The 26,092-nt window shown below is 56.3% G+C and overlaps 12 protein-coding genes across 12 annotated transcripts; 6 read left to right on the forward strand and 6 right to left on the reverse strand.

Moving 5' to 3' along the window:
- Window positions 1–90: 90 nt before the first annotated feature.
- QBC33DRAFT_614752 (4-carboxymuconolactone decarboxylase) lies at window positions 91–772 on the reverse strand (the record flags this gene model as incomplete). The annotated part of the gene is made up of 2 exons (XM_060432609.1): window positions 284–772; window positions 91–207 (listed from the first exon to the last, which is right to left on the reverse strand). The coding sequence occupies exons 1-2, from the start codon at window positions 611–613 to the stop codon at window positions 91–93; spliced, it is 447 nt and encodes a 148-aa protein (XP_060277843.1). The 5' UTR covers window positions 614–772.
- A 277-nt stretch (window positions 773–1,049) lies between these two features.
- On the forward strand, window positions 1,050–3,579 carry QBC33DRAFT_482829 (fungal-specific transcription factor domain-containing protein). Its single transcript, XM_060425368.1, has 4 exons — window positions 1,050–1,302; window positions 1,368–1,453; window positions 1,520–2,390; window positions 2,476–3,579. The coding sequence occupies exons 1-4, from the start codon at window positions 1,189–1,191 to the stop codon at window positions 3,421–3,423; spliced, it is 2,019 nt and encodes a 672-aa protein (XP_060277844.1). The 5' UTR covers window positions 1,050–1,188; the 3' UTR covers window positions 3,424–3,579.
- Window positions 3,580–3,782: 203 nt separating this feature from the next.
- On the forward strand, window positions 3,783–5,191 carry QBC33DRAFT_582252 (beta-lactamase-like protein; the record flags this gene model as incomplete). Its single annotated transcript, XM_060431329.1, has 3 exons — window positions 3,783–4,107; window positions 4,223–4,483; window positions 4,554–5,191. The coding sequence occupies 3 exons, from the start codon at window positions 3,783–3,785 to the stop codon at window positions 5,189–5,191; spliced, it is 1,224 nt and encodes a 407-aa protein (XP_060277845.1).
- Window positions 5,192–5,300: 109 nt separating this feature from the next.
- QBC33DRAFT_463011 (zinc-dependent alcohol dehydrogenase) lies at window positions 5,301–6,678 on the reverse strand (the record flags this gene model as incomplete). The annotated part of the gene is made up of 4 exons (XM_060425105.1): window positions 5,301–5,478; window positions 5,546–6,220; window positions 6,354–6,448; window positions 6,508–6,678. The coding sequence occupies 4 exons, from the start codon at window positions 6,676–6,678 to the stop codon at window positions 5,301–5,303; spliced, it is 1,119 nt and encodes a 372-aa protein (XP_060277846.1).
- A 662-nt stretch (window positions 6,679–7,340) lies between these two features.
- Window positions 7,341–7,794, forward strand: QBC33DRAFT_605139 (RmlC-like cupin domain-containing protein; the record flags this gene model as incomplete). Its single annotated transcript, XM_060432268.1, has 1 exon — window positions 7,341–7,794. Exon 1 carries the CDS (start codon window positions 7,405–7,407, stop codon window positions 7,792–7,794), a length of 390 nt encoding a protein of 129 aa, XP_060277847.1. The 5' UTR covers window positions 7,341–7,404.
- A 441-nt stretch (window positions 7,795–8,235) lies between these two features.
- Window positions 8,236–9,429, forward strand: QBC33DRAFT_605143 (uncharacterized protein; the record flags this gene model as incomplete). The annotated part of the gene is made up of 3 exons (XM_060432269.1): window positions 8,236–8,494; window positions 8,616–8,649; window positions 8,722–9,429. The coding sequence occupies 3 exons, from the start codon at window positions 8,236–8,238 to the stop codon at window positions 9,287–9,289; spliced, it is 861 nt and encodes a 286-aa protein (XP_060277848.1). The 3' UTR covers window positions 9,290–9,429.
- On the reverse strand, window positions 9,401–10,405 carry QBC33DRAFT_502484 (cupin domain-containing protein; the record flags this gene model as incomplete). The annotated part of the gene is made up of 2 exons (XM_060425734.1): window positions 9,661–10,405; window positions 9,401–9,589 (listed from the first exon to the last, which is right to left on the reverse strand). The coding sequence occupies exons 1-2, from the start codon at window positions 10,090–10,092 to the stop codon at window positions 9,401–9,403; spliced, it is 621 nt and encodes a 206-aa protein (XP_060277849.1). The 5' UTR covers window positions 10,093–10,405.
- Window positions 10,406–10,407: 2 nt separating this feature from the next.
- On the reverse strand, window positions 10,408–11,004 carry QBC33DRAFT_553531 (RmlC-like cupin domain-containing protein). The gene has a single exon (XM_060429421.1). The coding sequence runs from the start codon at window positions 10,871–10,873 to the stop codon at window positions 10,463–10,465; it is 411 nt and encodes a 136-aa protein (XP_060277850.1). The 5' UTR covers window positions 10,874–11,004; the 3' UTR covers window positions 10,408–10,462.
- Window positions 11,005–11,218: 214 nt separating this feature from the next.
- QBC33DRAFT_574786 (fungal-specific transcription factor domain-containing protein) lies at window positions 11,219–13,749 on the forward strand (the record flags this gene model as incomplete). The annotated part of the gene is made up of 4 exons (XM_060430779.1): window positions 11,219–11,433; window positions 11,499–11,569; window positions 11,653–12,619; window positions 12,715–13,749. The coding sequence occupies exons 1-4, from the start codon at window positions 11,350–11,352 to the stop codon at window positions 13,744–13,746; spliced, it is 2,154 nt and encodes a 717-aa protein (XP_060277851.1). The 5' UTR covers window positions 11,219–11,349.
- Window positions 13,750–14,113: 364 nt separating this feature from the next.
- Window positions 14,114–15,907, reverse strand: QBC33DRAFT_624187 (fungal trichothecene efflux pump; the record flags this gene model as incomplete). Its single annotated transcript, XM_060432935.1, has 1 exon — window positions 14,114–15,907. One exon carries the CDS (start codon window positions 15,905–15,907, stop codon window positions 14,114–14,116), a length of 1,794 nt encoding a protein of 597 aa, XP_060277852.1.
- A 1,045-nt stretch (window positions 15,908–16,952) lies between these two features.
- QBC33DRAFT_614756 (uncharacterized protein) lies at window positions 16,953–19,012 on the reverse strand (the record flags this gene model as incomplete). The annotated part of the gene is made up of 2 exons (XM_060432610.1): window positions 17,276–19,012; window positions 16,953–17,029 (listed from the first exon to the last, which is right to left on the reverse strand). Exons 1-2 carry the CDS (start codon window positions 18,846–18,848, stop codon window positions 16,953–16,955), a joined length of 1,650 nt encoding a protein of 549 aa, XP_060277853.1. The 5' UTR covers window positions 18,849–19,012.
- A 452-nt stretch (window positions 19,013–19,464) lies between these two features.
- Window positions 19,465–24,123, forward strand: QBC33DRAFT_614757 (uncharacterized protein; the record flags this gene model as incomplete). The annotated part of the gene is made up of 8 exons (XM_060432611.1): window positions 19,465–19,494; window positions 19,549–19,606; window positions 19,668–19,823; window positions 19,902–20,304; window positions 20,365–20,550; window positions 21,318–23,173; window positions 23,257–23,453; window positions 24,094–24,123. The coding sequence occupies 8 exons, from the start codon at window positions 19,465–19,467 to the stop codon at window positions 24,121–24,123; spliced, it is 2,916 nt and encodes a 971-aa protein (XP_060277854.1).
- Between the last annotated feature and the right edge of the window lie 1,969 nt (window positions 24,124–26,092).

The following is a 26,092-nucleotide window of genomic DNA, read 5'->3' on the forward strand; positions in this document are numbered from 1 at the left end:
TTATCGTAGTACCCTAGGAATCTAGTAATCTAATTTGCATAGGAGATGTACAAAAGAAGAAGAGAACACAGCTACAAGAAGAGAACACAGCTACAGCGTCCTCTTGGCAGCGACCTCCCCATGGCCGTTGGCCTCCATGCCCTCCAAAACTTTCCACGCAATATTGGTAGCGTTCAACGCGCAGGGCACTCCGGCGTAGACAGAGACCTATGGTTGAGATATGATGAGCGTGGGCGCAGGGTTCCCCAATGGGAAGAACCCATGACGAGTTGCAAGCCCTTACCTGTAGTAGAGCTTCACGGATCTCCTCTTTGGTGCAGCCGTTGGATATCGCACCCTGGACATGGACGCCCAGCTCATTATCGCGCCCGAGGACAGCCAACATGACCAAGCAGAGAAGTGATCGTGTCTTGCGCTCCAGGCCCGGCCTAGACCAGCAGAGCGACCACCCGGCAGTGACTGCCATGCTTTGGACTGGCTGCAGGAAATCGGGAAGGGCCTTGGATTGGGCGATGTGCTTGAGTCCCAACACTTCCTGCCGGAGCTTGGTTCCTTCATCGTAGAGGACTGCCTGGGCCTGTTCGATAGCTGCACGATCGGCCTTTTGCGCCATAGTGCGGCTGTTATTGGATCTGCTGGGGTGTTTGCAAAGGGCGGGCGGGAGAAATACGTGGACAGGTTGATGAAATCCACGAATGACTCGTTATGGTTTCCTCCATCCCTTTCTTGAGACCGACGTGGAAGTTACGAGTCCTTCTTATTTGGCTCCTCAACCGTGCCGTTTACACGCCCAAATTCGAGCACGGAGGTGGAGGTTGGAGTAAGGCTGCGTTTGATCCATTCAACCAGATCAAGTTTAGTCAATATCGAACTCTTAGAGATAGGCATCTCCACATACGGTAATAAACGTGAGCAGCACCGGTTCGGATAGGTATCGGCAATGGAAAAAGTCATAAATAACCCCAACCCGGCCACCTCTTTGTTGCCCCGCACCGCCTCCGCCCCACCCCTCTCCGCATTCCAAGGATGCTCCGCACGATCCCCGCACATTCAATCTAGCTGGCTGGACTGCCGAATGAGTTCGGCAAACATCCTATTTAGAGCGGCAACGCCCCCCCATGAGAACGCTGCTTGCACTGCAACCCACTTGCCTCCACCTGTGTGAGACTCAGGTCGGCAACGAGGAGGATGTTGGCTCAGTTCTCCATCCCAGGTTATGAGTCAAATGGGGCAGCCTCATCGGTACCGTTCCAGAGCAAGAAACGCGCGTGCCTAGTGTGTTTTCGATGCCACGAGAAAAAGGTATGTGCTTCTGTTGGGTGGGAAAGACAAATAGTTAGTAATATTGATAATTCCACTTGCTACAGATCAAGTGTGACTTGGCGAAGAAACCTCGAGACGACCAGCGGGCGTCGCGATGTTCGAACTGCGCTGACGCTGACTGTCCCTGCCTGTAGGTGCCCCGTATTGCTGCACTCTACCTCCCAGACCCACTCAACTCATTATGCCCAACACGTAGGCTGCGGCCCTCTAAAAGAGGCAAGCGTGGGGCCACTTCCGGCCGGAATGACCCCCGACGGGACATAACCGTCTCCTGGAGTGCCGATGCGCCCTTTGGCTTGCCCTTCGCACCACCCCCTGCCGACGGCTCCCCGGCTCCGGGTTCGTCCCTCGACGGAGGAGGTGACCTAGAGCCCATGGACACGGCCATCAGTGGAAATCATGGCCAGGTTCTCACCGGGGCTACGCCGCCGCCGGCCGATCATGCTAACCTTGAGGGACAGCTTGTGTCCCATGACGTTGTCCCGCCGCCGAATGCCGACTCACGGCGGCGATATTCCAGCTATCTGGGGGACAGCGGCTACATGCAAATTTTCAGCAGCGAAAGCGGAGATCTGACGATGCAGCAGCAGGTTCCACGGTCTCTGGAAGTGGATTATATACCCGTCGGCCTACAAGAAGCCCACCTCGATGTGTTCTTCGAGTACGCCTTCACATGGTGTCCCATTTTTGATCGCGACACCTTGGACGCCGATCCCAGTCTCCGCCAGTCGCTACTATTGAGGCACGCTCTGGCCCTATGCGCGAACCAGATCAGGCCCTCTTTGTTGCACCAGTCCTCCTCGACGGAGCATTACAACCGCGCCAAGGAGCTTTTCTACGGCAACCACGAACCCAACCCGCTGATTCGTATAATGGCCCTGATGCTCTTCTACTGGTGGAGCTCCGAGGCTCCAAATGTCGTGAGCCTTGACAACACGTCGTGGTGGACTGGGACGGCCATACGCGTTGCCCAGCAGATTGGCCTGCATTGCGAACCGCGATCTAGTGGCCCCATGGTGGCCGGCGAGTCACCGGGCTTAAGGCGGCGGATCTGGTGGACCTTGGTGGTAAGCTTTTTTTTTTTTTTTTTTGAAACAATTTTTGATAGCAACGGTTGGTTGGCTGTGATGATCTAATAAATACCAAAAACAGGCTCGCGAACGCATCACCGCCATCTCTCAAGGTCGACCATGTCTGATCGATCTAGACGACTGCGACGTGCCCATGCCGTCGCCAAGCGACTTCTCCCAGCCACACTACATCCAAGTTTCCCTCTTCGTCAAATGGGTGCCGCTCTGCAAGCTCATCGGCCGCATCAGCAAGATGCTGCGGCGGCGGCCGGGCAACCCGGGCCCGACGGCGATCCAGCTGGGGCGCGAACTCATCGCCTGGGTTCAGGCGCTGCCGCGGCCGCTACAGCCGGCCTTCGAGGGCAGCCGCACGCGCGGGTTCCACCGCGACGTGCACGGCATGCACCTGACGTACCTGTCGACCATCACGCTGCTGCACCTCAGCAACGACGCCCAGCCGCTGCCTCAGGCCTCGGTCGCCGCCGTCGTGGCCGCGTCGTGCACCGCCCGCATCTTCCACGACTACCTGGTCCGCGGGTCAATCTGCTTCCTCGCCGGCCAGGCTGGGTGGTACGCCACCATTGCCATCTTGGCGCTGCTGCACGCGCGCAGGCTCGAGGGGCTTGCTGTCGATGCAAAAGCCGATATACAGACCCTGCGCGCGGCTCTCAGTGCCATGGCTAAGACGTGGCGGTCGGCACAGATGTTTGAAAGGGGCATTGAGAAGCTGATGCTGAACGCAGGGCCGCAGAATGGAGGCGGGGCTGACGGAATGCCGGCACGGACATCGGTGGCCGGGCCAGGACTGTCTCCATCGATGGACGAGCTGTCGGCCATCGCTGGCATCAACTGGCGGGATTACTTTCCTTACGTTACTGGGGAGACGAGTCCTCTCATTGGTACTCTGTTTGCTCAAGATGATCAGGCAATGCCATTCACAGAACTAGGCTGGACTTTTGATTTCCCTACTCATCTCAACCAGTTCCTCACTGGGTTGGAGAACATAAATCTGGACTTTTTGAGCCTCTAAGTAGATGTTACTTGCAGAAGGTACGGAAGGATGTGACGATTAGCAGTATGTCTACCTTGCGTAGTAGTCTTCCGGCAACTCAGGTTAGCCGTCACCGGTTGGCGTTCTCTTCCCCGCCTAATAGCGCAAAAAAGGGGGGGGCTTCCAAAAACAGACTATTGCCGAAATACTAAGAAGGCAGCGGAGAAATCGGGCAGGTCCTTGAAGTAGGCCGCATTAGTACTGGCACACAATTAAATACCTTGCGTGAGAGTTGCTGGCTGGCGTAGCTGTTGTGGTGCCTGCCTAAGGATTCCTTTTCCCTCCCCTCACTGGCTCGTGACATTCTTAGCCCTCATTGGAGAGTGGCATTCTCAGCCATGGCCGACTTAAACCTCCCCGTATCCGACGCCACGGTGCGAGTACGTATGGTGGACACGACTGGGGTGATGGTGGTGAATGCCCAATCGTTCATCGAGCCCGTGCAAAGGGGCCACGAGTTCCTGAATCTCTATGTGGCCGCATTTCTCATCGAGCACCCCACATCTGGGCGCAAGGTCATGTTCGACCTGGGCGTGCGCAAAGAGTTTTGGAGGCTTCCAGCTGCGCTGCAGAAGCGGCTAGGGTTTGTCATTCCGGCACTGAGGGTTGATAAAGACACCACGGAGATACTGCAGGAGAAGGGCATCAGATTAGATGAGATCTGTGAGTGTCACAACCTGCACAAATAGAGCGCGCTCGTGGTTGTCTGACATTGTCAAAGCCGCCCGCCTCATGTACCGTTGTTGAACTATCTCATCTAACACATTTCCTTCTCCAGCGAGCGTCATATGGTCGCATTACCACTGGGACCATACAGGGTCCATGGAGCTCTTCCCCAAGTCTACTCAGCTGGTGGTTGGACCTGGTTTCAAGAAGTCTCCGATCCTTCTGCCTGGCTTTCCCCACAATCCCGACTCGCCTATAGATGCCGCCGCAATCAAGGACCGGACGTTGACAGAGGTTGGGTTTGAGAATGGTCTGGAGATTGGCGGATTCCGGGCCCACGACTTCTTTGGGGATGGGTCCTTCTATCTACTTGGTACGTGGGGTCTTGAGTTGAGCTTTTACCGCCTATGTAGGTATGAACTAACGTGTGGTGTATAATGAAGACACACCAGGACACTGCCTGGGCCATATTTGCGGCCTTGCACGAACAACTGGTGGCCCGGAGAGCACATTTGTGCTGCTGGGAGGTGACGTATGTCACTTTCCAGGGGTCTTCCGGCCCAGCCCTCAGCAACCACTTCCAGCGACGATCCCCAACGGTGTTCTGGACAGCGACACATACTTCCCAACGCCCTGTCCTTGTTCTCTCTTCGCGGACGTTCACCCGATGAAGGCATGCGCCAGCGTGGATGCTCCAGCCGACCCCCGAGCCTCGCCTTTCTACCTGATACCGACCAACTCAGCAGCTGCATACATAGACCCGGTGGCCTCGCAGGGATCCGTCGACAAGTTGGTGGCCTTTGACGCCAGTCCCTCGGTCCTGATCTGCCTGGCTCACGACGAGACTATGTTGCACAACCTGCCGACGCTCAACGAGAGTCCAACCGACGACTTGAATGATTGGCAGAAGCGTGGGTACAAGAAGAAGGTTGCTTGGGGGTGGCTGAACAGCCTCCCGCGCAACGGAAAGCCTGGAAGGGAGATGGCCATTCAGGGGTTCTGGCGGGACGGGAAACCGTGGCCTGAGGCGAAAGAGGTGTTGCAAAAGAACGGAGAACAGGCTTCCAAACTTACTCTGTGAGGACTCTATGGCAACAGAATGGAAAAGGGAGCTTGATTATACCGGGTAGAGCTAGTCACTTAAGAGTCATTGTACTACAAATATCATGTTCCGGGACGACCTTGGGTCACTAAGGTCGTAACACTACCTTCCTGGCCTCCTGTGTATCGAACAGCTTATATCCCAACGGAGCCTCCGTCAACGGTAGTCGATGCGATATTACATCAGCGAATTTAGACTTATTCTCCACAAACACCTGCAGCGCCTCCTCGAGAACGGCCCGAACTGGAGCACGACCCATATTCAGACTAGAGAACCAGATTCACATCAGCAACAGAAATATGAATGAGAGAGCTTTATGCTTGCACAACTTACTTGATATTTTTCTGATAACCCTGCAGTGCCGTAAACGGCATCTCCGACTGATGGAACCCCACCGAGCTCAGGACGCCACAGGGCCTGAGGAGCTCAAAGGCCGAGCGAAGGGCCGCCTGGTTGCCCACGCTCTCGACGACGGCGTCAGCGCCCCTGCCACCCGTGACCTCCATGACCACCTTGTGGACGTCGTCCACCCCGAGCCGCAGCGGGACGCCGCCCATGCGCCTCGCCTGCTCCAGCCGGTCCTCGACACTGTCGACACAGAACACGGTGCCGGCGCCCTTCACGACGGCGGTCATGATGGCGCAGAGCCCGACGATGCCGCAGCCCAGGCAGACGATGACGGCCGACTCCAGAGGCTGTTTCTGCATCGCCTTGCTGCTGCTGCTGCTGCCGCTGCTGCCGGCTTCCTGCCCGGGGTCGTCCTTCGTGGCCGGCGGCGCTGCAAACTGTGACATGGCGCGCATGGCGCCGTAGTACCCCGTCGGGAAGATGTCGGACATCATGACCAGCAGCTCGTCCGCGATGTCGGGTGGCGCGAGCTGCAGCGTCCCGTCGGCGTCTGGCACCCGGACGTACTCGGCCTGGCTGCCGTTGATCTGGGCGGTGCCTAGCGCGAGGGAGCGGACGCATCGGTTGGTATGGTTGTGCGTGCAGAACCAGCATCGAAGGCTTGGGAACAAGTAATATGTCAGTAAGATTGCATGTTGAAAACCTTTCCAAACCGCCCGCTTCAAGAATATTGCCCAGCAATCAGAAGCACGGCCAGGTTCAAGGGCAAACATTGGAACAAGCAAAGACTCACCATGATGTCGAAAACAATCCAAAGACACGATCGCCCTTCTTCACAGTCGTCACCTTGCTCCCGACTTGCTCCACAATCCCAGCAAACTCGTGGCCCTGGCCATAGGTAGAATGAGTCAGAATTTCCGCTGTTCCATGTCGAATGCCCAACTTACCATAATGTGTCCAAAAGACGTCTTCTGGTGTCCCCGGTAGGGATGCAGCTCACTTCCACAGATGCCCGCAACGGTGACCCTGACGACGGCATCATAATCCTCCTGAATTGAGGGCCGGGGCTTAACCTCGACCCGGATGTCGCCGGGGCCATGAATGATTACCGCGTTCATCTCTATTGTGAGATGGTCTGTGTTGACAGGATGTCTGAACAACTGTAGTTCAATCCTTTTCGGTCGTTGTGATAAAACGAAGCTAATGATATCGGGAACATTACTGCAGATGCCTCTCTCTCTCTACCTTAGTGTAGCCTGTATTTGACGACGACAATACATCAAGCTAAGAGCCGAATCGGCTGCGCGCCCGTGGTTGTCATCGGCTGATTGCCCCTACGCTAAAGTGTCCTCTTCTCCGGGATTGTCACTCCCCACCGATACCGGGACCATAGATAGGCTTCATGAGACAGCCCCCGTGACGCTTTCAACCTTCAAAACTCCCATCTTTACAACAGATCTTACCATGGCAGTCTGGGTTGGCTGCGCGGCGCCAAATTTAGTGTTGTTCGTATCCCCACCGGCAAAGGTAGGCAATTGCCTATTTCGTCCGGCATTCGGCAAACATACTCCACGGGCCTGTGATGGCGAGAATATCCCCGGTTTGGCGAGATAGTGCTAGTGTGGCCTCTTCCCATGACGAGGCAGTACCGCGCCTAAAGCAAAGGTGCACAGGCAAAATCAAGTGAGTACACGTGCTGACTGCTCTCATCCTGCCCAAAGTGATTTCATCCCTACAGCAATCCCAACTCTCGTTTGTAAGTCTACCTAGACTTGAGCCTCTGATATTCATCATCAGCTGACAAGACGGAGCGGGTGGATCTGTCTAGCACCATCACCATCACCATGCCCGGGTCCATCATCATAGCCAATGGCAAGAGCGAAGACGTGAAATCAGTGCAGCGAACCGAAACCTTCACGGGCGAAGTATGGAGCCAGATGGTGGCAACGTCCGGAAACGTGGCAATGGGCAGCAACGTTTTCATGCCATGCTCCAGAACTCACTGGCATACCCATGAAGGCGGCCAGATGCTCCATGTCACCGTCGGGTCTGGTTGGATCTGTGATAAGGGAGGGGAGCCTCGCCGCATCAAAGCAGGCGATGTCATATGGGCTGAACCAGGGACGACGCATTGGCACGGCGCTGACAAGAACAGCTTCATGTCACACCTAGCTGTGGGAATTGGCCAAACGACATGGCACGAAGAGGTTGTGGATGATCTCTACAAGAATTAGGGTTTAGGGTTATAGCTTCAGGTTGCAGCCTTGGGAGGCGTCATGTAGGTAGCTCACAAATAAATTGCGTTTTATCGAATCTTGTGTGATCCGTCATGGTCACCTTTGATGATGCCAGCACGAGATTCGTGTTGGGCAAAGGTTGCGAAGTACTCCCAATGCAGGGGTGGAGACTATGTACCTAACCTAACCATTGGGCTAGACATCGGCAACGCCCTTGATACTTCACTCCCGCTGTTACTCCGGCTATCAAAGTACACCGTCCATCACTAGGGGATTTCCAGGCTTTGTATTCGTTGACCAACCCCGTCTAAGGGGTGACACAGTTGGGTTATCAGAGCAGAAAAAGCTCCCAAATCCCCGATTTGCTTTACGAGGATATTGGACCACCAACACAGACAGTATAGCACCATCCACAACACTATTTGACACACATTCAAGATGTCCGATAACAAAGTCTGGCTGGTCACCGGCTGCTCTGCTGGCCTTGGGTCTGCGCTGGCAAAGACGATTCTGGCTCATGGCCACAAGCTCATAGCATCGTCACGAAACCCATCCAAGACGCCGGATCTGGTTGACTATGTCACATCTAGGAGTGGCCATTGGATCACTCTTGACACCACGGCGCCCGACCTCGAAGACATTATTGCTCAAGCCGAGGCCATCTATGGCAGGCTTGACGTGGTGGTTAACAACGCTGGTGCGTAAGGACTGGCAGGCCCTTGAAAAGCTTATCACATTTCCTATGTCCATCACGGCGAGAGGCTTGACTTTCACGCACCCTTATCTAATTCCTATCGTGTTCCTGACGCTTCCTCTAGGCTATCCAATTTGCGGTGCGTTTGAGAACCTCAAGTATGTTCTCTCATAGCATTACACTCCAATCATTTTCGAGTTTCTCAGCATTAACAACTTCTCGACCAACAGACTCGAAGATGCCCGCCAGCAGATGGAGACCAACCTCTGGGGCCCCTGCCGCATCATGCTCGCCGTACTACCGGGAATGCGCACCCGCCGGTCCGGCACCATCGTCAACATATCCTCGACAGCAGGGCTGCGGGTGCTGCCGACATACAGCCACTACTCGGCGACCAAGTTCGCGCTCGAGGCCATCAGCGAGGGTCTTGCGCACGAGGTGGCCGCCTTCAACGTGCGCGTCCAGCTCGTCGAGCCGGGCGCCTTCCGCACCAACTTTCTGGGTGCCGACAACATCCGGTACGCGCCACTGAGCGAGGAATACAGGGGTACCGTCTGCGATGACATGCTCGCCAAGTTGCGCGGCATGGATGGCAGGCAGGCGGGTGACCCGGCGGCGGCGGCGGAGCGGATCTATGAGGTTGTCACGGGGACGGGCATGGCGACGGGGAGGAAGCCGGACCTCCGGCTGCCGCTGGGGTCGGACTGTCTGCAGACCGTGCGGGCGAAGCTGGAGCACGTTAGGGAGAACTTTGCGCAGTCTGAGGATATTGCTATCAGTACTGATGCCAAGCAATGAAGACGGGGTTTTCTTTTCGTCGTTGTCTTATTTCGTGTAGGGCAGGAGGTCCTGGGCCCCAATGGAGAACGCTTCCCCCCAGTCATGGACAGGCTGCTGGTGCCATCCATTCTACGTTTCTATCCCTTGTGTGACCATAGAACGCTTCCCCATTGAACCAACACTAAACCCTTCGGTAGTCATTTCCTTGCCATTGATTGTGACACTCTGGGCTGGGGTGATCAGGGAAATGATCCGGGCCGGCTTGTCCTTGGAGGGATTTCTCCACAGATGGTTTGTTTGGCGTTGAACAATGGAATCCTGAAGGGTGTTAGATATTTGACTAGGCCTGTCGTCTTCTTTTACTACATAAGGAGACAAGACACACTTACGCCGGGTTTCAGCGACACCTTCGCACCCGAATCCAGCTCCAGCTCCATCTCTCCCTCCACTACTGCGACGAAGTCTAGCGACACGGTCCGGTGCATGACCGTCTCGGTACCGGGGGCAAAGTTGGTAGTGTTAAATGTGATGCCGGTGCCATTGACGATGCGGCTGCCGGTGTGGGCGACCGAGTTATTGCTCGAGGGGTCCCGCGTCAAGAAGCCGTCGAGGTCCTTGTTGCCGGACAGCACGGCAGGGAATTCGCTGGTGGCGTAAGTCCACGAGACAGCGTAGCCGCCGCGGTCACAGTATAGTATGTCCTCATCTGGGACGAAGACCGATCGGCCCTCGGAATCCAGCGTGGTGATGTGTCGTTGGACCTTTCGCATCCCGTAGTCTAAGGCTGGACGAAGCTTAGGGAGGTGGGACGGGGATGCCATAGTGGCAAATAGTATGGATACGCAAAGGAAAGAGAATCAAAGTGTTCACCTGAGGAACACTGGTAAACTTTGGGTTTGTATCAGAATCTCCTAGGGTTTGAAAGAAAAGGAGGTGTGACCTTTGACCAAAAGAAGGCAGTTGATCATATGTATCTTGACTTGTGGGGTTCCATTCCTCTAACTGCTGCAAACCCCGCACCACATCAGGCAAGGTACCTAGGTAGCTTCCATGACAGTCTCCATAATCATTAATGTAGTGGACCGAGGTACCTAAGTAGGTACCTAACAGGTATCTCTCCCACCCGCCCAGTCCCTCAAACTGAGCCCAAATCTAACAACCCGGCATCTAATAGGGTCGGCAACACTGTCCCTAAGAAGATGCAGCCGCAGAGGTCTTCTTTGCATACTCGTCATCCGTCACCTGGCCATGCCACGTCGTCGCCCCGTGGCTGACGGCCAGATGACACATGAAACTGCCGTCATCGCCGCCGTGCCAGTGTGTGGTGCCTGCTTCAGCCCAGACGATGTCGCCGGCGACGAGGCGGCGGGGCTGGCTGCCCTGGTCGCAGATCCAGCCGGAGCCGGCGACGACCCTGAGGAGCTGACCGTGCTCGTGCGTATGCCAATGGCTGCGGGCGCCGGGGGAGAAGAGGACATTGTTGATCTTGGTGTCTGGCGTGTTGTGGACGGGGTCAACCCAGACGTCGCCAGTGAAGGTCTCGGTGCCCTTGGAGCTGGTCGTGCCCGCGTTGGCGAATCTCCTGATGATAGTTGAAGGCATTATTGAAGAGAGAACAGAATCGCGGCTGAGTCCGGTAATTCTTGAGCGAGGCGTTACGAAGATGTGTTGTCGTTTTTGAGGTCCATCCCATCGTTATCCGACCTCATCATGCCAAACGCTCGGTACCTTATCTCCAGGATGCTCGCAGCAGGCAGTGGAAGGAGGTGGTGCACCGTGGTGGTACCTCCTCCACATGTGGGGTCGCCTCCCCCGCTTTCTCCGCCTCCAACCAAGGATGCACCCCGCATCTAATTTCAACCCCGCAGTTGCACCCACTTACACACTGCGACTTATCCCCGCCTTTCATATATGGATTGAGGCCCATGCTGGTCTGAATGCCGAAAAAGAAACCACAATTCCCTCCATCTGCGCAACCCGGCTACGCACAAAGACGGAGCCGGAGCCGGGAGTTCAACGTGCAACGGTCGCGCGGTTTCATCGTTCCCTTGTCAACAGGGCCACATGCCCAACAAACAATGGCTGGCGAGCCTCCAGATTCGGCTATTCCGGCCCAGAGAAGGAGAGCGCTGCTGGTCTGCTTTCGCTGTCACGGCAAGAAGGTAATTAGAGCCAAGCACACAAGGAAGCCCTGAAGCAAACACACTGAAATCGCTGCGAATGATAGATCAAATGTGACCTGGTCAAGGCCGCAACCCAGTCCTGCAGTAATTGTGCCCAGGCCCGGGTTCCGTGTCGGTAAGTCTCCTTCCGGTCGGTAATATCTCAAGTCACAGTCCCATTCCCCGGAGACCTAATAGGAAACTGACTCGAGTTACCAGAGTACGCCCATCGAAACGGGGCTTGGGGAAGCGTCAATCGCAGTTCGACCAGCAGACCGTACCACGGTTTTTACCTGCAGAGTCAGCAACTGCAGGGACAGCCGTGTCGTCCGAGGCCGCGTCCATTACCGTTGGCACGGACCAGGCCCACGGCCCCCAGCGCAGTCCATCATCTCCCCATGACCTCGCCGACCCCCTAATCCTAGCACCACCACCGCCGCCACCGCCACCACCACAGACGTCCTTCGGAATTACTACCGGATTTGAGCCTTCACAGTCTCGAGCGGTCGTCTCCAGCGAACGCAGGCTGGCAGGCGTCGACTACCACCCCCCGATCCCCTCACCGGACTCATCCCATGCCCGCAGCACACCGAGCTCCAGGAGCCTTGGCTCCCAGCAGCTGTCGGTCCAGACCAGCTGTTTCGGCGATACCGGGTACATGACAATCTTCAGCCGCGACAATATTGTCGATCAGGACAAGGTCCAGCAGGGCCAGTTGCTAAGCGGCGTCGAAACCATATCGCCTGCCCTCCAAGAGGGCTTCATAGAGTCCTACCTCGAGTACTGCTATGTGTGGTGTCCCGTGCTCGATCGTGATTTCTTCCACGGCCATGGGGGCGCCGACGAGTCACCACTCCTTCAGCATACCCTTGCCCTCTGTGGGACTCGCATCAACCCGCCCTTGATCCAGTATAGGGATTCCATGGTCTACTACAACCGAGCCAAGGAGTTGTTTTACAACAACTATGAAGGCAACGCCTTGGTCCGACTGGCGTCCATTATGTTGTTCTTCTGGTGGAGTACCGGCGCCCCGAACCAGCTCAACATGGACAACGCCTGGTGGTGGACGGGCATTGCCATACGCGTCGCGCAGGAGTGTGGACTGAACCGAGAGCCGCAGCCTCGCCAGCTGGCCCAACCTTGGGAGACTGTGGGACTTCGACGTAGGATATGGTGGACTTTGTTTGTAAGCCATCGCAAGTCCCCTTCCTTTTTTCCTTCCCCCCCCCCCCCACCCCCCCGCCCGTGGATGGAAGCTCCAGCTAACTCCTAGATTCCAAGGCGAGGGATCGCATTCTCTCCGTCTCACAAGGTAGGCCAACCATCATCGACCTAGACTATTGCGACGTCCGAATGGTCACCCCCGAGGATTTCCCCGACCCCTCCGACCCCAAGGTGCACATCTTTATCAACTGGGTCGAGCTGCTGGGCATCAGCGGGCGCATCAGCAAGCAGCTCAACAAGAAGATCGAGGACTGCACCAACACAGCAAGCTTCTCTCGCGAACTCACCTCGTGGGTCCAGTCGCTACCCACATCGCTCTCGCTCTCCATCCGCACCGGCCGCACCACCTCATTCGACCGCGACGTGCACCGCCTGCACGTCACCTACCTAACCAACGTGACGCTACTGCACCTGAGCAAGTCGTCGCAACTGCTGCTACCCAAGGCCTCTAAGGCGGCCATCGTCGCGGCCTCGTGCGTGGCGCGCCTGTTTGAGGACTTCCTGACGCGCGGCAACGTCCGCTTCCTCTCGGGCGAGGCCGGCTGGGAGATCGCCGTGGCGCTCCTGGCGCTGCTGCACGCCCGCCGCATTGAGGACCTGCGCGCACACGCCGACGCCGACATCCGCACCCTGCGCACCGCCCTGCGCCAGATGGCACTGATGTGGCCGTCGTCGCGCATGTTCGCCGCCGCTATTGATAAGCTGTCTGCGGTTGACGACCAGCCGGCCGCGGCTCCGGCACCGTCGGCGTCAGCCGGCCGCCATACCCAGCAGCAGAATGACAACAGCAATACTAACGCCAATGACAATGCGGTCGAGACGGGATCCGATGGGGCCCGCCACGGCGTCGAGGACGCCGAGATGCTGGGTGTGATTGACGACGATGACGGTGACGACGACGAGAACGCCGACTGGATGGATGCGTTCCCCTTCGTGACGGAGCAGACGAGCCCGCTCATTGGCGCAGTGCTGGCGCGGAATCTGGCTGTGCCTTTGCCAGAGCTGGATTGGCCGCTGGATATCTCCGGGAACCTGCAGGAGTTTTTGGCGCTTCCAAGTGATTACTCGTTTGGCATGTTGAGTCTTTGAGTGAAAAAAAAAGAGTGGTGAGCGAGGCTTGTATCACACTTGGGGGGGAGGGGGGGTTTGTCGTTTTCGGCGTGATTGGATGAGTGCTGTATATTTAATTTAAATAGGGGTTTGGGAGGCTACTTGGTTAGGATGGGATCATATTTTGTCACGCAATCTTCTCAATTCCGGTATTTACGTGGGTGAAGGTAGGCAAGTAAGAACCTCGAGTCATTTCGTGCAAGCCGAGAAAAGAAAGATAAAGTGGGTGAAACAAAATACCCATACACAAGAGTGAGAAGGCAGGAAAGCACTTTGCACGGGAAAAGGACCTCCTTACGGAAAGCGAAGCTCCCCCCCTAGATACCCGCAACCTAGCCACAGTAGTTTAGTTGTCGTCCTGCTCCAACCTCTTCTCATCGGTCCGCTTGTGCAAATGACCAGCGATAAACGCCTCCTTCTTCTTGTCCGGCTCGACAACGAACCAACAGAGCAGACACCCCGGAACCGTAAACGCGATACAGACCAGGAAAAGAGTGCTATACGCCTTCGCATACGCAACACGGTACGCGAACCTCGCCGCCTGCTCGACCGCGGCGGTGAGTCCCGGAACGCTGTTGTCGTCCAGAGGCAACCCGCCCCTGAGAACCGCAACCAACTTGGCGACGGACGACTCGGGCAGGCCGGCCGCGACGGCGGCGGGCCCGACGTTGCCGGGGATGGTGCTGTTCAGCCGGTTTCGGAGGACCGTGTTGTAGACGGCCGTCGCGACGGTGGACACAAACAGGCGGATGGTACCCGTGACGCCGCCGGCGCTGCCAATCTCGTCCTGCGACCTTAGCGGGTACGTGGTGGCGGTCAGGGCGACGCCCTCCATGATTCCCAGGGCGAAGCTGCCAACGCCCATCAGCACGCTGGTAAGCGTCATGTTGAACGGGTCGATGGCTAGGCAGCCGAGCAGCGGCGCCGCGAGGAACATGGAGATGACGATGGGCTTCTTGGCGCCGGCGAAGTGGGCAATGAAGCCGCCGACGACCTGGGCCCAGACGTAGGTAAGCACGAAGAGGCTTAGCATGTCGCCCGTCCGCCCCTGGCCGAGGCCCGTCCAGACGTTGTTGACGAGGTTGGGCCACACGGATGCGAGGCCGTAGTACGAGGATCCGGCGACGCACGTCATGCCCGTGATGGCGAGGAGGGGGATGTTGGTGAAGAAGTGCATCTCGACAAAGGGGGTGATGCTTTTGAACTGGCGAGGTAGCCAGATCTCGTACGCGACGAAGATTGCCAGGCCTCCGAGCCCGCTGATCATGGTCCCCAGCACCTCCGCGCTGGCCCATGGGAAGCGCCCGCCGCCCCAGTTCAGACCGATCAGGAAGCACGTGAAGCTCGCCGTGTACAGGACGAGGCCGGCCCAGTCAAACGTCTTGAGGAGGTGGAACAGAGCGGTGCGGCGGTGCAGCATCTTGAAGGTGGGCGGGTGATAGCAGAAGTAGAAGAGGAGGGTGGAGAGGCCGTTGAGGGCGACGAGCAGGTAGTAGGCCCCGCGCCAGCCAACCGCCGTTTTGGTAAAGAAGTCGTACGAGATCTTTGGGCCGAGCCAGCTGGTGAAGCTGAACATGTAGATGGTGGCGTTGGCGGCGAAGCGCCAGCGCATGGGCACAATCTCGCTGATGATCCAGAAGTAGCTGATCTGCACGCCGCCCGCGAGCCCCAGCATGACGGTGGCGCCGATGAGCTGGTTGACGGACTGGGCCTGCGACGCCCAGATGGCGCCCGCGGTGCCGAGTAGCGAGGCGACGATGAAGATCCAGCGGCGGCCAAAGACGTCCGACATGCGCCCCACGACCAGGGTCGAGATGCCCTGCGTCAGCGTCCACGACAGCGAGACCCAGGTGATGTCCGGGTCCGGGCCGATCTCCTGGTTGATGCTGGCCAAGACGGGTGCGGCCAGGCTGAAGCCGCCGCTGCCGGCATCCTTGGCCATGATGATGGCGGCGAACGTGCCGATGAACTCCCAGCTGTACCAGTAGCTCTTTGGGATGGCGTAGGCGATGGCGCCGCGAGCCTCGGGGGCGCGGTCGTCGTCGACTAGCATGCGGTCGATGTCGACCGCCGGGGGAGGCTTGACCGGCGCATCCTCGATCTCGAGGGGCTCGGCTGGCTTGATGTCATTAGTAGTCATGACGACAAAACGGCTGTTGGTGGTGAAGGAATGTGAGAGAAAGGGAAGAGGGTGCCAGACTTTTGCAGTGACTGTTAAGTCTCGCAGAAGTTGATGGCTTGACTGAGAATTTGAAGTTGAGGGAGTTGTCCAAGTATTAATATGTCAATAAATAGTGCGCAGCCTTTCCCGGCAAAGCTTTCGCCAAGATCCGGGGTTCCCAAGGGCCGCTTGTTCAACTGCGCCCTAGCCTTGTCTGTGGAGTAGGCTAAAAAGGTAGGCTATCTAAGGTAGGTTAGAGAGAAATCATCTCGACGCGATGCCCATTGATTAGCCCCCTTCCCCCGCGATGTCTCCCCCCGACAGTCTAGGGTACTTACTCCACAAGGTCCCAGTTCCCTAGATTTTTCTCGGCAACCCTCCGACCAGACTTCCAATACGGCGTTACCGAACCCGGTTCTGGATGGTGACCCTAACTTTATATAGATAACCGGCCACATGGTACCTGTTGAGATCTGGCTGAGGCTTCAATATGCCCGGCCTGGTTCTAGCCGGCTAGGTATGATGAAGTAAAAAATCGGCATACGTTGACTTTGTACCTTCACCTGCTTAGGTACAATACCAAATCAACGTATGCTTTTATGTCCTCCTTATCATTTGACATGGTTCGTCTCACTTGTCAGCGGCTGTGAATAGCTAAGATCTTGAGCTTCTAAGATTTTTCACCATCTATAGGTAAATACATGAGTAATTAGGCATCAAGTCGCTGGGATCTTCTTGGTTCTGTTGCCCATAGGCTGCATGCAAGGCCATCAATGTACACTACATCTACAGATCCGTTTATTGCCAGTCACAACCGCTATCCTCGGTTCGATGTTGAGATTAGCATGTGTTTGCTGGTGACGAGAACCGTTCTAATACTGTTAAGATAGGCGATGTCTACCTAAAAGTGCTTGCGGCTTTCTAATCGCTCGCACATTGATGCCGAGAACAGTTTTGTGGCATGTTCGTGTTCTTGGATTTCACTCCCCATTCATAGCAGTTATTGGAGTACAGCCTTACTGCCCTAATTGTATCGTCTTGTATGACGGGTTCTTCCTTTCTCCTTGCCATTGACTCTCGTCCGGCCAGTGACGAAGCCCTCTGGGTAGATCGGATTTCACGTTTTGCACGTTTTGCTGCCCTTCCTTTATCTATTTGACTTTTAGGTTGGTTAATGATGATTGCCTAAGATATGTAGTCTATAACCTTCTTCGGCGTTCTTGTTATGCTACTGAAGTTGTTTGCTCTAATTGGTCTGAATGGGTGGCTTCGGTTCATTGCGAACAGCATGCAAACCAGTGAATCCCCCCCCTTTTCACAGCTTTCTTGGCAGCGCCGGGATGACACGTGAGTCCTTTTCCGTGGTGGCGGCCCTCTGCGCCGCAGCCCGACCAGCTCTCCTGCCAAAGACGGCGCCAGAGGTCAGGCCGCTTCCACCGGGATAATTCTGGTAAAAGAGTCCCCCCAGCATCTCGCCGACGCAGTAGACACCCGGCACTGGCTGGCCCGTTGACGCACCGATGAGCTGCGCTGTCTGCGGGTCAACCTTGAGACCCCCAAAGGTAAAGGTGATGCCGCATGTCACCTTGACGGCAAGGAACGGCCCCTGGTCCAGTGGCAGGGCCCAGTTGGACTTGGGCAGCACTAGCTGCTTGGACGAAGACTGCGTCGAGAGTCCGTCCTTGATGGCGGGGTCCCATTTGAGTTGCTCGTGGGCGTGCTCGTGCCGGTGGGCATGGACAGCCTCGTTATACTCGCGGATGGTCTGGACAAAAGCGTCCCGCTCACGCAGACCCCGTGCCTGGCACTTGTCGGCAAGCTCCTCCAGGGTGTCTGCCGTGATGCGTTCCACCCTCTCCTCCCGATACTCCTCGGAGCGGAGCCACGGGGTGGTCTGGGCGTCCCATACCTGGAAGACCGTCTGCTCGGGCTGGTAGAGGATGGCCCTGCCGAACTTGGCGTAGGTGTAGTTGCGTAGGTCGACACCTTCGTCAACAAAGCGCTTGCCCTCAACGTTGAGCATGAGGCCAAGCGGGTAGCCCGACTTGGTGTACTCGTTGGAGGCCACACGGTCGCCCGTGTTGGGGTCGGCGTTGGCGTCCCAGGCCACGGCGTGGCAGCCAGACCAGTTGCCGACGGGCTGCGCGTCGAGGCTCTGGATGGCCATCTCGAAACACTCGCCTGTGTTGTACGGCGTGCCCCGCACCATGGCCATGTCCCAGCCGGGGCCAAGGAACTGGCTCCGCATCCGCGCGTTGGACTCGAACCCGCCAGCAGCCAGGACGACGCCCCTGGCGGAGATGGTGCTTGTGGCGCCGTCGAGGCGGACGGTGACCACGACGTCGCCGCCTGGATGGTTCGGTGGCGCGATGCCGACCAGGGCTGTCGACCAGAGGACCTTGACGCTGTGGCGCCGGGCGGCGGCGAGGTGGTCTGCGATGAGGCCCTTGCCGCCGTCCTGGGTCTTGAGCGAGAGCCCGCCCCAGAACTTGATCTTGCCGTCGACCTCGTAGGCCTGGCGATTAAAGGAGAGCTGGAAGCGGACGCCGTTCTTGGCGAGCCACTTGATAGTGTCGTTGGACTCGGAGACCAGCGCATGCGCAAGCTCTGGATCAGAGCGTCCAACGCAGATGTTCTTGAGGTCGTTGTGGAAGTCCTGCGCAGTGTAGGGGCTCAGCTCGATCTTGCTAGCCTGCTCTTGGCTAACGTTGTTGACAATAGGGAGCAGGTCGGGCAGGCCCTGGTGGACGGTCCGGTAGGCGCCCGCCGTGAAGTAGCTGTTGCCGCCGGCCCAGTCCTCGGGGCACTTGTCGATGAGCAGAACGCGGCGGGCGCCGGATTGTGCGGCCGAGATGGCGGCGGAGAACCCCGCATTGCCGCTGCCGACGACGATGACGTCGCAGCTCGCGGGGATGTCCATGGTGGAGGAGTTCTGGGGAAAGCAGTAGGGGTGTGAATTCGGGTTGATGTTCTACATGTCATATCGTCATGAGTCAGATGGAATAGATCAAATTTATCTCCTCCCGGCGTTTCCCAAAGAAGCACAGTGACTAGAGACAGTGAGGCGGATCCAACTAGTCGGCGTCGCTGTAGTTCCGGAGACTCATACTCCGGCGCAGTGGATCAGCGCTTTTGGGTCCCTCTGTCCCCACTGTTACTGATTAGCTGCCAGCCACTGCGCCGGCTTCTCGGCCGGACATTAAATGGCCGATTATTTGTATGGTTGCCTCCTAGTCTCATCAGTGCTCTTTGTCGTAACGCCTGGCAATATGGCGTGTGAGCCGCATGGAGAAATCCTTTTACTCTAGCCGGTAGAGCGACGGCTACGGGCTACGTTTGGGCGTCGAAGAATGAGAACCTGGTTGCTGCGTACGACTGCATGTCTAGGTCTCTGTCCTTTCTACGCTCTTATATTAGCTTCCCTTCTTTTCCCTCTCTCTTTTTATTCGATGGTTATGGAAAAGTAGAGCTGCACGAAAAATAATATTGTCAAGCTCCTAACCTAAGCGCGATATTTGGGGCTTGGAAGGATAGCAATGACATCAGGGACACCCAAGAAGCAAGAGGTACGTAACAGGCGACTAGATCCGCATTCCATTCATACTTGCTACAATACTCAGCTAACCCAGATAGCCGTGTCCATTGTGGCAGGGTCAACAGCTGGGGCGGTCGAAATTGGTAAGCAACAGATGTCCCATTCCCACGGCCTTTTGGGCTACTAGTGCTCACGACAAGACAGCAATTACATATCCATTTGAGTTTGCAAAGACAAGGTCTCAGCTCAACCGACATCTCCCCGACTCCAAGAAGCTTCCATGGCCGCCATTCCCATCTAAGGCATGGTATACGGGATGCACCACCCTGATCCTCGGTAACGCGCTCAAAGCCTCCACACGTTAGTTATTCCCCCGGCATGTCCTCACTAGTCTCGAGAACAGTGCCATTAGGCTCACATGTCCATGATGCATTCAAGGCTTCGTTGTCTTCGACGGCTTCAAGCATCTGCTAGCCGATGAATCAGGCAACCTCAGCGGTACCCGCACGGCCATAGCCGGCCTAGCCGCCGGCGTTGTCGAGTCCACGCTGGCAGTGACTCCCTTTGAAAGCATCAAGACGCAGCTGATCGACGACAAGAAGCGAGGCCAGCCCCGGATGCGGGGCTTCCTGCACGGCTCGGCCGTCATCGCGCGCGAGAAGGGAATTCGTGGCTTTTTCCAGGGATTTGTCCCGTCGACAGCCCGGCAGGCTGCCAACAGCATGGTGCGCTTTACGTCCTACGGAATCATCAAGGCGCAGCTGGGGAAGATGTCGGATACGGGCAAGACGGGGGCAGTTGGGACCTTTGTCGCTGGCGGGCTCGCGGGAATCATTACCGTGTAAGTGTGCCGCCATTTGTGTTCCGACGCCCAGCAGACTCATGCTGGGGTTGCCATTAGATACGCAACCATGCCCTTGGACGTCATCAAGACGCGAATGCAAAGCCTCGAGGCTAGCAAAAACTACAAGAACAGCGTCGCCTGCGCGGTCAGCATCTTCAAAAACGAAGGTGTGCCGACCTTCTGGTCCGGCACGGTACCTCGACTAGGCCGCCTGTCGCTGAGCGGTGCTATCGTCTTTACTGTGTAAGTGACGCTCTCAAAATGAGTAGATTTCTCAGCCCATTCCTAACCAAATCTAGGTACGAGAAAATGACTCAAATACTGCGCGGGCTCGAACGGCCTTGAACGGCACAAAGGGGGTCAGGTGGTGGACGAGGATGATAAACTGATAAGAGGTCGCGGCTAGCGAAATCTTGCGTGGCAAATATGAATATAATCAAATCCTTGTCCCGGATCAAATTTGCATCGATTGAATACTGTGTAGACGGCCTCTGCCAAATCAAAAGGATCGAGCTCCCTTGCAGGGGCTTTGGAAAGCGTTAACGAGAAACTACCTAACCCCGCACAACGGCAAACGCAAGCTCCACATCTTCGGCTTCTGCACCTTATTACCGAACAAGTTACCACCAAAGATGAGGTAGGACTATCGATTCACAGTGTTTAGACCTCCTCGCCGAGCCTTGTTTGCCCTCCTCTCCATTATCGACAAACAGACCCAAAATAAATCAGCTGTGAGAGGGGGAAGAAAGGCCGGGGCTCGCCGTCATGCCCTCCCCGAAAGACAATCACCACTCGCAGCCCTCGCGACCCAAGAGTTTAGCTAAAGCATGTCTCTCCTGTCGAACCAAGAAGATTCGCTGCGACGCCTCGCAACCGCGGTGTTCCGCCTGCCTCAGCCAGGACCGGGAATGCGTCTACCGGATTGAGGCTCCACGCAAACGGTCAGGACGTCCCTTTCCACTACCCACCGTCCCCTGTCGTTCTGAAGCCTGCTAACCGTTTTGCTTTAGGCCAACCTTCTCGCAGATCCACAAGCTTCAGCGGGAAAACGCAGCTCTCCAAGCCTTCGTTCGCCAGCTCAAATCCAGCAGCACCCCTGAGGAACGCTCGTCTCTCCTTGGCGCTGTCGTGGATGAGCATGGGAATGTCCACGTCCGTTCCCCGCCCGGACCTGCCGAGAGCATCTCCAGCCCTGTTCCTTCGGTCGCCGCATCCGTCGCTATCTCTATCTCTGACGAGCATGTTAAAGACAAGGACAAAGCCGCGCCGGGCCCGAGCCGGTACGAGGACGACCTGCTCGGCCCATCGGACGATGAGGAGCTCGACATTGCCAACTTCATCTCGGTCGACGAGATAGGCAAGGCCCGCAGCTTTGGGCCCTCGTCGGCACTCCACTATCGTGCCAGGAGCGGGGCGGGCGCTGTCAATTCGCCCTCGTGCCAGCCCGTCGCCGACCGCGAGGGCGTCCGCAACGCCCTCATTGCCCAGGCCGCCCTCCAGCGCCAGCTCGAGCACCGCCTAGCCCAGCTGTCGTCCATCGACGGCACACACATAAGCGTTGCCCTCCATCTCCTGAATCTGCATTGGACGCGCCAACACCACACCTTCCTCCTCACCTACCGCCCTGCCATTATGCGGGATCTGCAGAGCGGCGGCGGGCCCAATGTTTATGGACCCCATTGTTCCAACTTCCTCCTGAACGCCATCTTTGCCTGCTCAGCCAAGTATTCGGGCCTCATTTACCTCCGTGGCAATCCTGACGACCCCAAAACGGCGGGCGCCCGCTTCTTCCGCCGTTGTGATGAGCTACTGGCCAAGGAGTCGCTGCTCATCCGGCCGACGATCCCAACGATTGTCGGCCTGCTCCTGCTAGGTTCGACATACAACTCCATCGGCGAGACATCGAAGGGATGGCTCTACACAGGCTATGCTCTGCGCATGGTGTATGACCAGGGCCTACACCTGGACCCCGAGGAGACCACTGGCGATGCTGAAGGGGTGGAGATCCGGCGACGCGTCTTCTGGGGCGCTTTCATATGCGACAAGCTGCAGAGCCTCTACCTAGGACGGCCGGTGGCCATCAACATACGCGACTCCCGTGTATCAACGCAGCTACTTGACACCTACGAGGAGAATGAGATCTATTGCCACCCACCTGACCACCCTGCTCATCTCGCTCCGCCCACACCACGTCCGACGACCCACATGGCGGCCCCAACCCCGGTACCGATCAGCTCTGTCTCGACATTTCAGCAGCTATGCCAGCTCTCCAAGATTATGACCACTATTATCGACCGCTTCTACGTCATCGGCGCCACCTTATCCAACGCGAGGAGGAGTCTCGAGGCGGTGAACCGCGCCCTCACGCAATGGAAGGAGAATCTCTCGCCGGAGCTCGACTTCCGACCCTGGGAGTCGCTGCCGCGATCCGCGCAGCCGCCCCCGCCGCCCAACCTCATGGTTCTGCACTCTATCTACCACGCGCTCGTCATCCTGCTGCACCGGCCCTTCATCTCGGACGGCCACCTGCGCCTGGCTAACGCGCCCGTGCACTCCTCCTGCTGGGACCGGTGCAGCGGCGCCGCTCGCTGCATCACTAGCATTTCTACGGCGTACCGTGCCACCTACGGCCTTGCCGGCGCGCCGTATGTCCTCGGTTACGCGGCCTATGTGGCCTGCACTATCCACGTGCGCAACGCCGCCGCCGCCGCCGGGCAGGGCCAGAGTGGTAGCTATGAGCACGGGACACTGCTGGTTTCTAGCCTGAGGTTGCTTGATGAGTTGTGTGAGGCAAATCCTGGCCTTGCTAAGCCAGCTGGCATTATTCGTCGTCTTATCAAGGTAAATGGTTTGGATTTAAGGACTGGTAGGTCTAGAGTCTCAATTATTCCCTTCCTCTCCATTTGTTGTTCTTGGCGAGGTGTTGACTCCTTCGCTTCATTGCTTTAGACAAGACCTTGCAGGTCAGTCATTCTGTCGCAAGCGGTGACCTTAGCCTCGATGCGATTTTCAATACGTTCCCTGCAAGCAACGTCCCTGAAGAGCCAGAGGGGTCGAATGCCCTCAACGAACGTGGTGGGCTAGAGTTTGAGTTGCCTTTTGATCCACTTTTTGGCCCTATGGATAGTTTTGAGCTACCGTTCCCTGTCAACTTAGATACTCCAACGTCTACAATAGACTATATTTAACAAGGGCTAATGAGGAGGAGAGACACAAAACCACCAACCTACATACCTACCTCTCTACGTATGGTACTGTAGCTAAAGGCGTACGCCTTAGCCAGCAGCGCACACGTGATTGGCTGGCAAGTAGATAGAATTGTGCCTCTTTCCTTGCCTTTAGCGCACATGGCCGATTAGAAGGACCTAATCAGCCTGATGCGTCTCGCTATCATGAGCTCCTTCCAATGACATAAAGGTAGGAAAACGCCAGCAGCGTAATCAATTGAATTAAAGGCGCAAGGAAGGAATAGAATGCAGTAAATCAAGTGTTATTGCGTAAACTATAAGAAATAACTAAGGTAAAAAGAGTGCTATGGGCGCGTTGCGTGTGAAAGCCATAATTATTATTCAAAATAAAAGCTTAGAAGAAGGGTTGTGTGTGACAAGGGGTTGCTAAGGAGGCCTATCCTTGGGCATTTAATTATCCTAGTCTCCGACGTCAAGGAGCATCACGGAGTCGTCAATGAGGACCCGGAGGCCGTCGGTTAGTCAAGGACGGAGGCTGCAAAGGTTGTCGAATCCCGTGACACGTCGTCTTGGTGCCGCTCGAGGTGCTGTTGCCAAGCGACGTGTGAGGCGTCGGTCCACGGCGTAGCGTCTCCCATGGTCGAGTCGTCGTTCCTGGGCAAGGCCGCTTCCTGTTCGCGTTAACATAGCTACAGATCATGGCGGCCGGCGTGGTAAACCCGCGCACGATGTCTGTGCCGCGAGGCTCAAAGGAGGAATGGTATACGAGAATGTCCTCGTCGACTATGACCAATCCGTTGTAATGGTCGCAACATGCGTCTCTCCCGCCAAATGCACCTCTCCAAGGCCTTCTATCCTTGGCCGCTCTGACCGTTTTCTAGTCTCAGCTTATCCAAGGCATACGAAATAGCCTACCGGTTCAAATCTCACTCGCTACCTGAGGGTTGGCATGTCCAGCCTAGTGGCAGAGAACCAAAGTGTGAACTCCAAGCCCATGTTAGGCGAAGAATTAAAGGCTTGAGCTGGAGCGTTGTCGGCTTGGATCTGGAAACGGATCTTGGGTACAAGATACATGTATAACAGTTGGAAAAATGTACCTTGGTGTGTGACGGGTTACACCCGTGTGGGGACCTCGGGCAGGGGCCCTCGGGGACCACCCCGGTCAGGGACCCCCGGGAACCGAAGACCGCTCGGAAACCGAACGGAGGCTGGAAAATAAATCCACCGCGAGGACCGCCGGGACCGCTTCGCGGCCCCGTCGCCTACAGATCGGGGTCCATAAAAACGCGTAAGAAGCGCGCCGCACTTCTTCCTTCTTTTCCTTCTTTAAGGGATCCTTCTTGTATTCAATAAGGCCTAGGTTTGGCTAGTCAATTAACCAACCTGATTCCCTCACATGGTGTGACTTTAACAATCAAGTTCTTGGCGCGGCTTGTTTGGCTGTGGCTATGGCTAAATACCTCAATCTATATCACTGGAGGCTGTAACGCTGAAGACTGCGCTTCGATGTTATTGAGACGGGGAGGGGCGAGAGCTTCACCGTCACGGCTAAGAGCGACTGCTTAGAGCTTCGTGGCAACCTAGTATGGCCACAGTAAGATTGTCTCCCTTGACACGCTAAAACCTGATATCCAACCCATCCGCCTAGAATGCAGATACTAGTGCGTCGATATTCTCGTCAAGGGCTCTCAGAGACTAAAATCCGGGTACGGGGGCTCCGTCTATGAAACACCCTCCTCGCGCAATCATCCCCCTGATATCAAACGCTACCCCACTGGATTTGTGTTCTTGCCGACCTCGGTTCACGTAAACCTAAACTTTTGTTTCCTGGCGTAACGAAAGAGATCTGGAACATGGCAGAGGCTTAACGATGGTAGAATCTGTGTTAAACTTGATTGTTGACTGCGAAGCTGACTGGCTTTTAGGAGCCAAAGGCGTTGATCTTGGATACCTTCATTAGGGGTTGGAGAAGGGCGGGAAGTTTGTCTCTAAAAAGCTGCCTGTGAAGTTGCTTGGCAAATTTGGCTTGCTTAGTATTAAATTGACGGACCAGCGCAAATTCGTCAAAAATACGGGGGTAAATTCCCGACATGCCCTAGTCAAAAATTGGTCACCAGGTCGCCATAGATAATGTTATGCTGCGCGAGGTTACAATGGCAAATGTGACGCGGAAATGGCTTTAGGTTGACTCGTTCCTTCGCTCCCGCGTCTGTCAGCTTGTTGTTGATTCAGCCTCGAGTTTGTCGACGTTATTAAAGGTCTAGTCGGCACTACAATCGGAGCAGAACTAGTCGTTGGCTTTCTAGCCTTGCAACGGTCTGATCGAGGCTGATTCGGCAAGGGTAACTCTCACAAGTGACAGACAGCGGCAGCTATCTTTTCAAGGACGGCGTCGGCCTTATCGAGGTGCTGTTTGACGTATTTGGTGGAACTTGGTCTATTCACTCGCTTTATAACAATATAAGTGACGGGAGGAGCGTTGAACCGCGACTTGGTGAAATGGGCGCAAGACCTACCCTGGCACAGGACCCACCCTGGCATAGAATTGACTTGGTGAAAAAAAAAAGAATTTCGACTAACTTTAGGTTTAGACTAAC

Source organism: Phialemonium atrogriseum (assembly GCF_030411735.1).
Source record: "Phialemonium atrogriseum strain 8032-3 unplaced genomic scaffold QBC33scaffold_63, whole genome shotgun sequence".
NCBI classification, from domain to species: Eukaryota; Fungi; Ascomycota; class Sordariomycetes; order Cephalothecales; family Cephalothecaceae; genus Phialemonium; species Phialemonium atrogriseum.

Bases quoted from the DNA above. Each gene is read 5' to 3' on its own strand.
- QBC33DRAFT_482829 (XM_060425368.1), top strand. From the start codon at position 1,189: ATGTTGGCTCAGTTCTCCATCCCAGGTTATGAGTCAAATGGGGCAGCC. The intron at 1,303-1,367 runs GTATGTGCTTCT...CACTTGCTACAG, and splicing joins TTCGATGCCACGAGAAAAAG to ATCAAGTGTGACTTGGCGAA. The intron at 1,454-1,519 runs GTAGGTGCCCCG...CCCAACACGTAG, and splicing joins GACGCTGACTGTCCCTGCCT to GCTGCGGCCCTCTAAAAGAG.
- QBC33DRAFT_553531 (XM_060429421.1), bottom strand. From the start codon at position 10,873: ATGCCTTCAACTATCATCAGGAGATTCGCCAACGCGGGCACGACCAGC.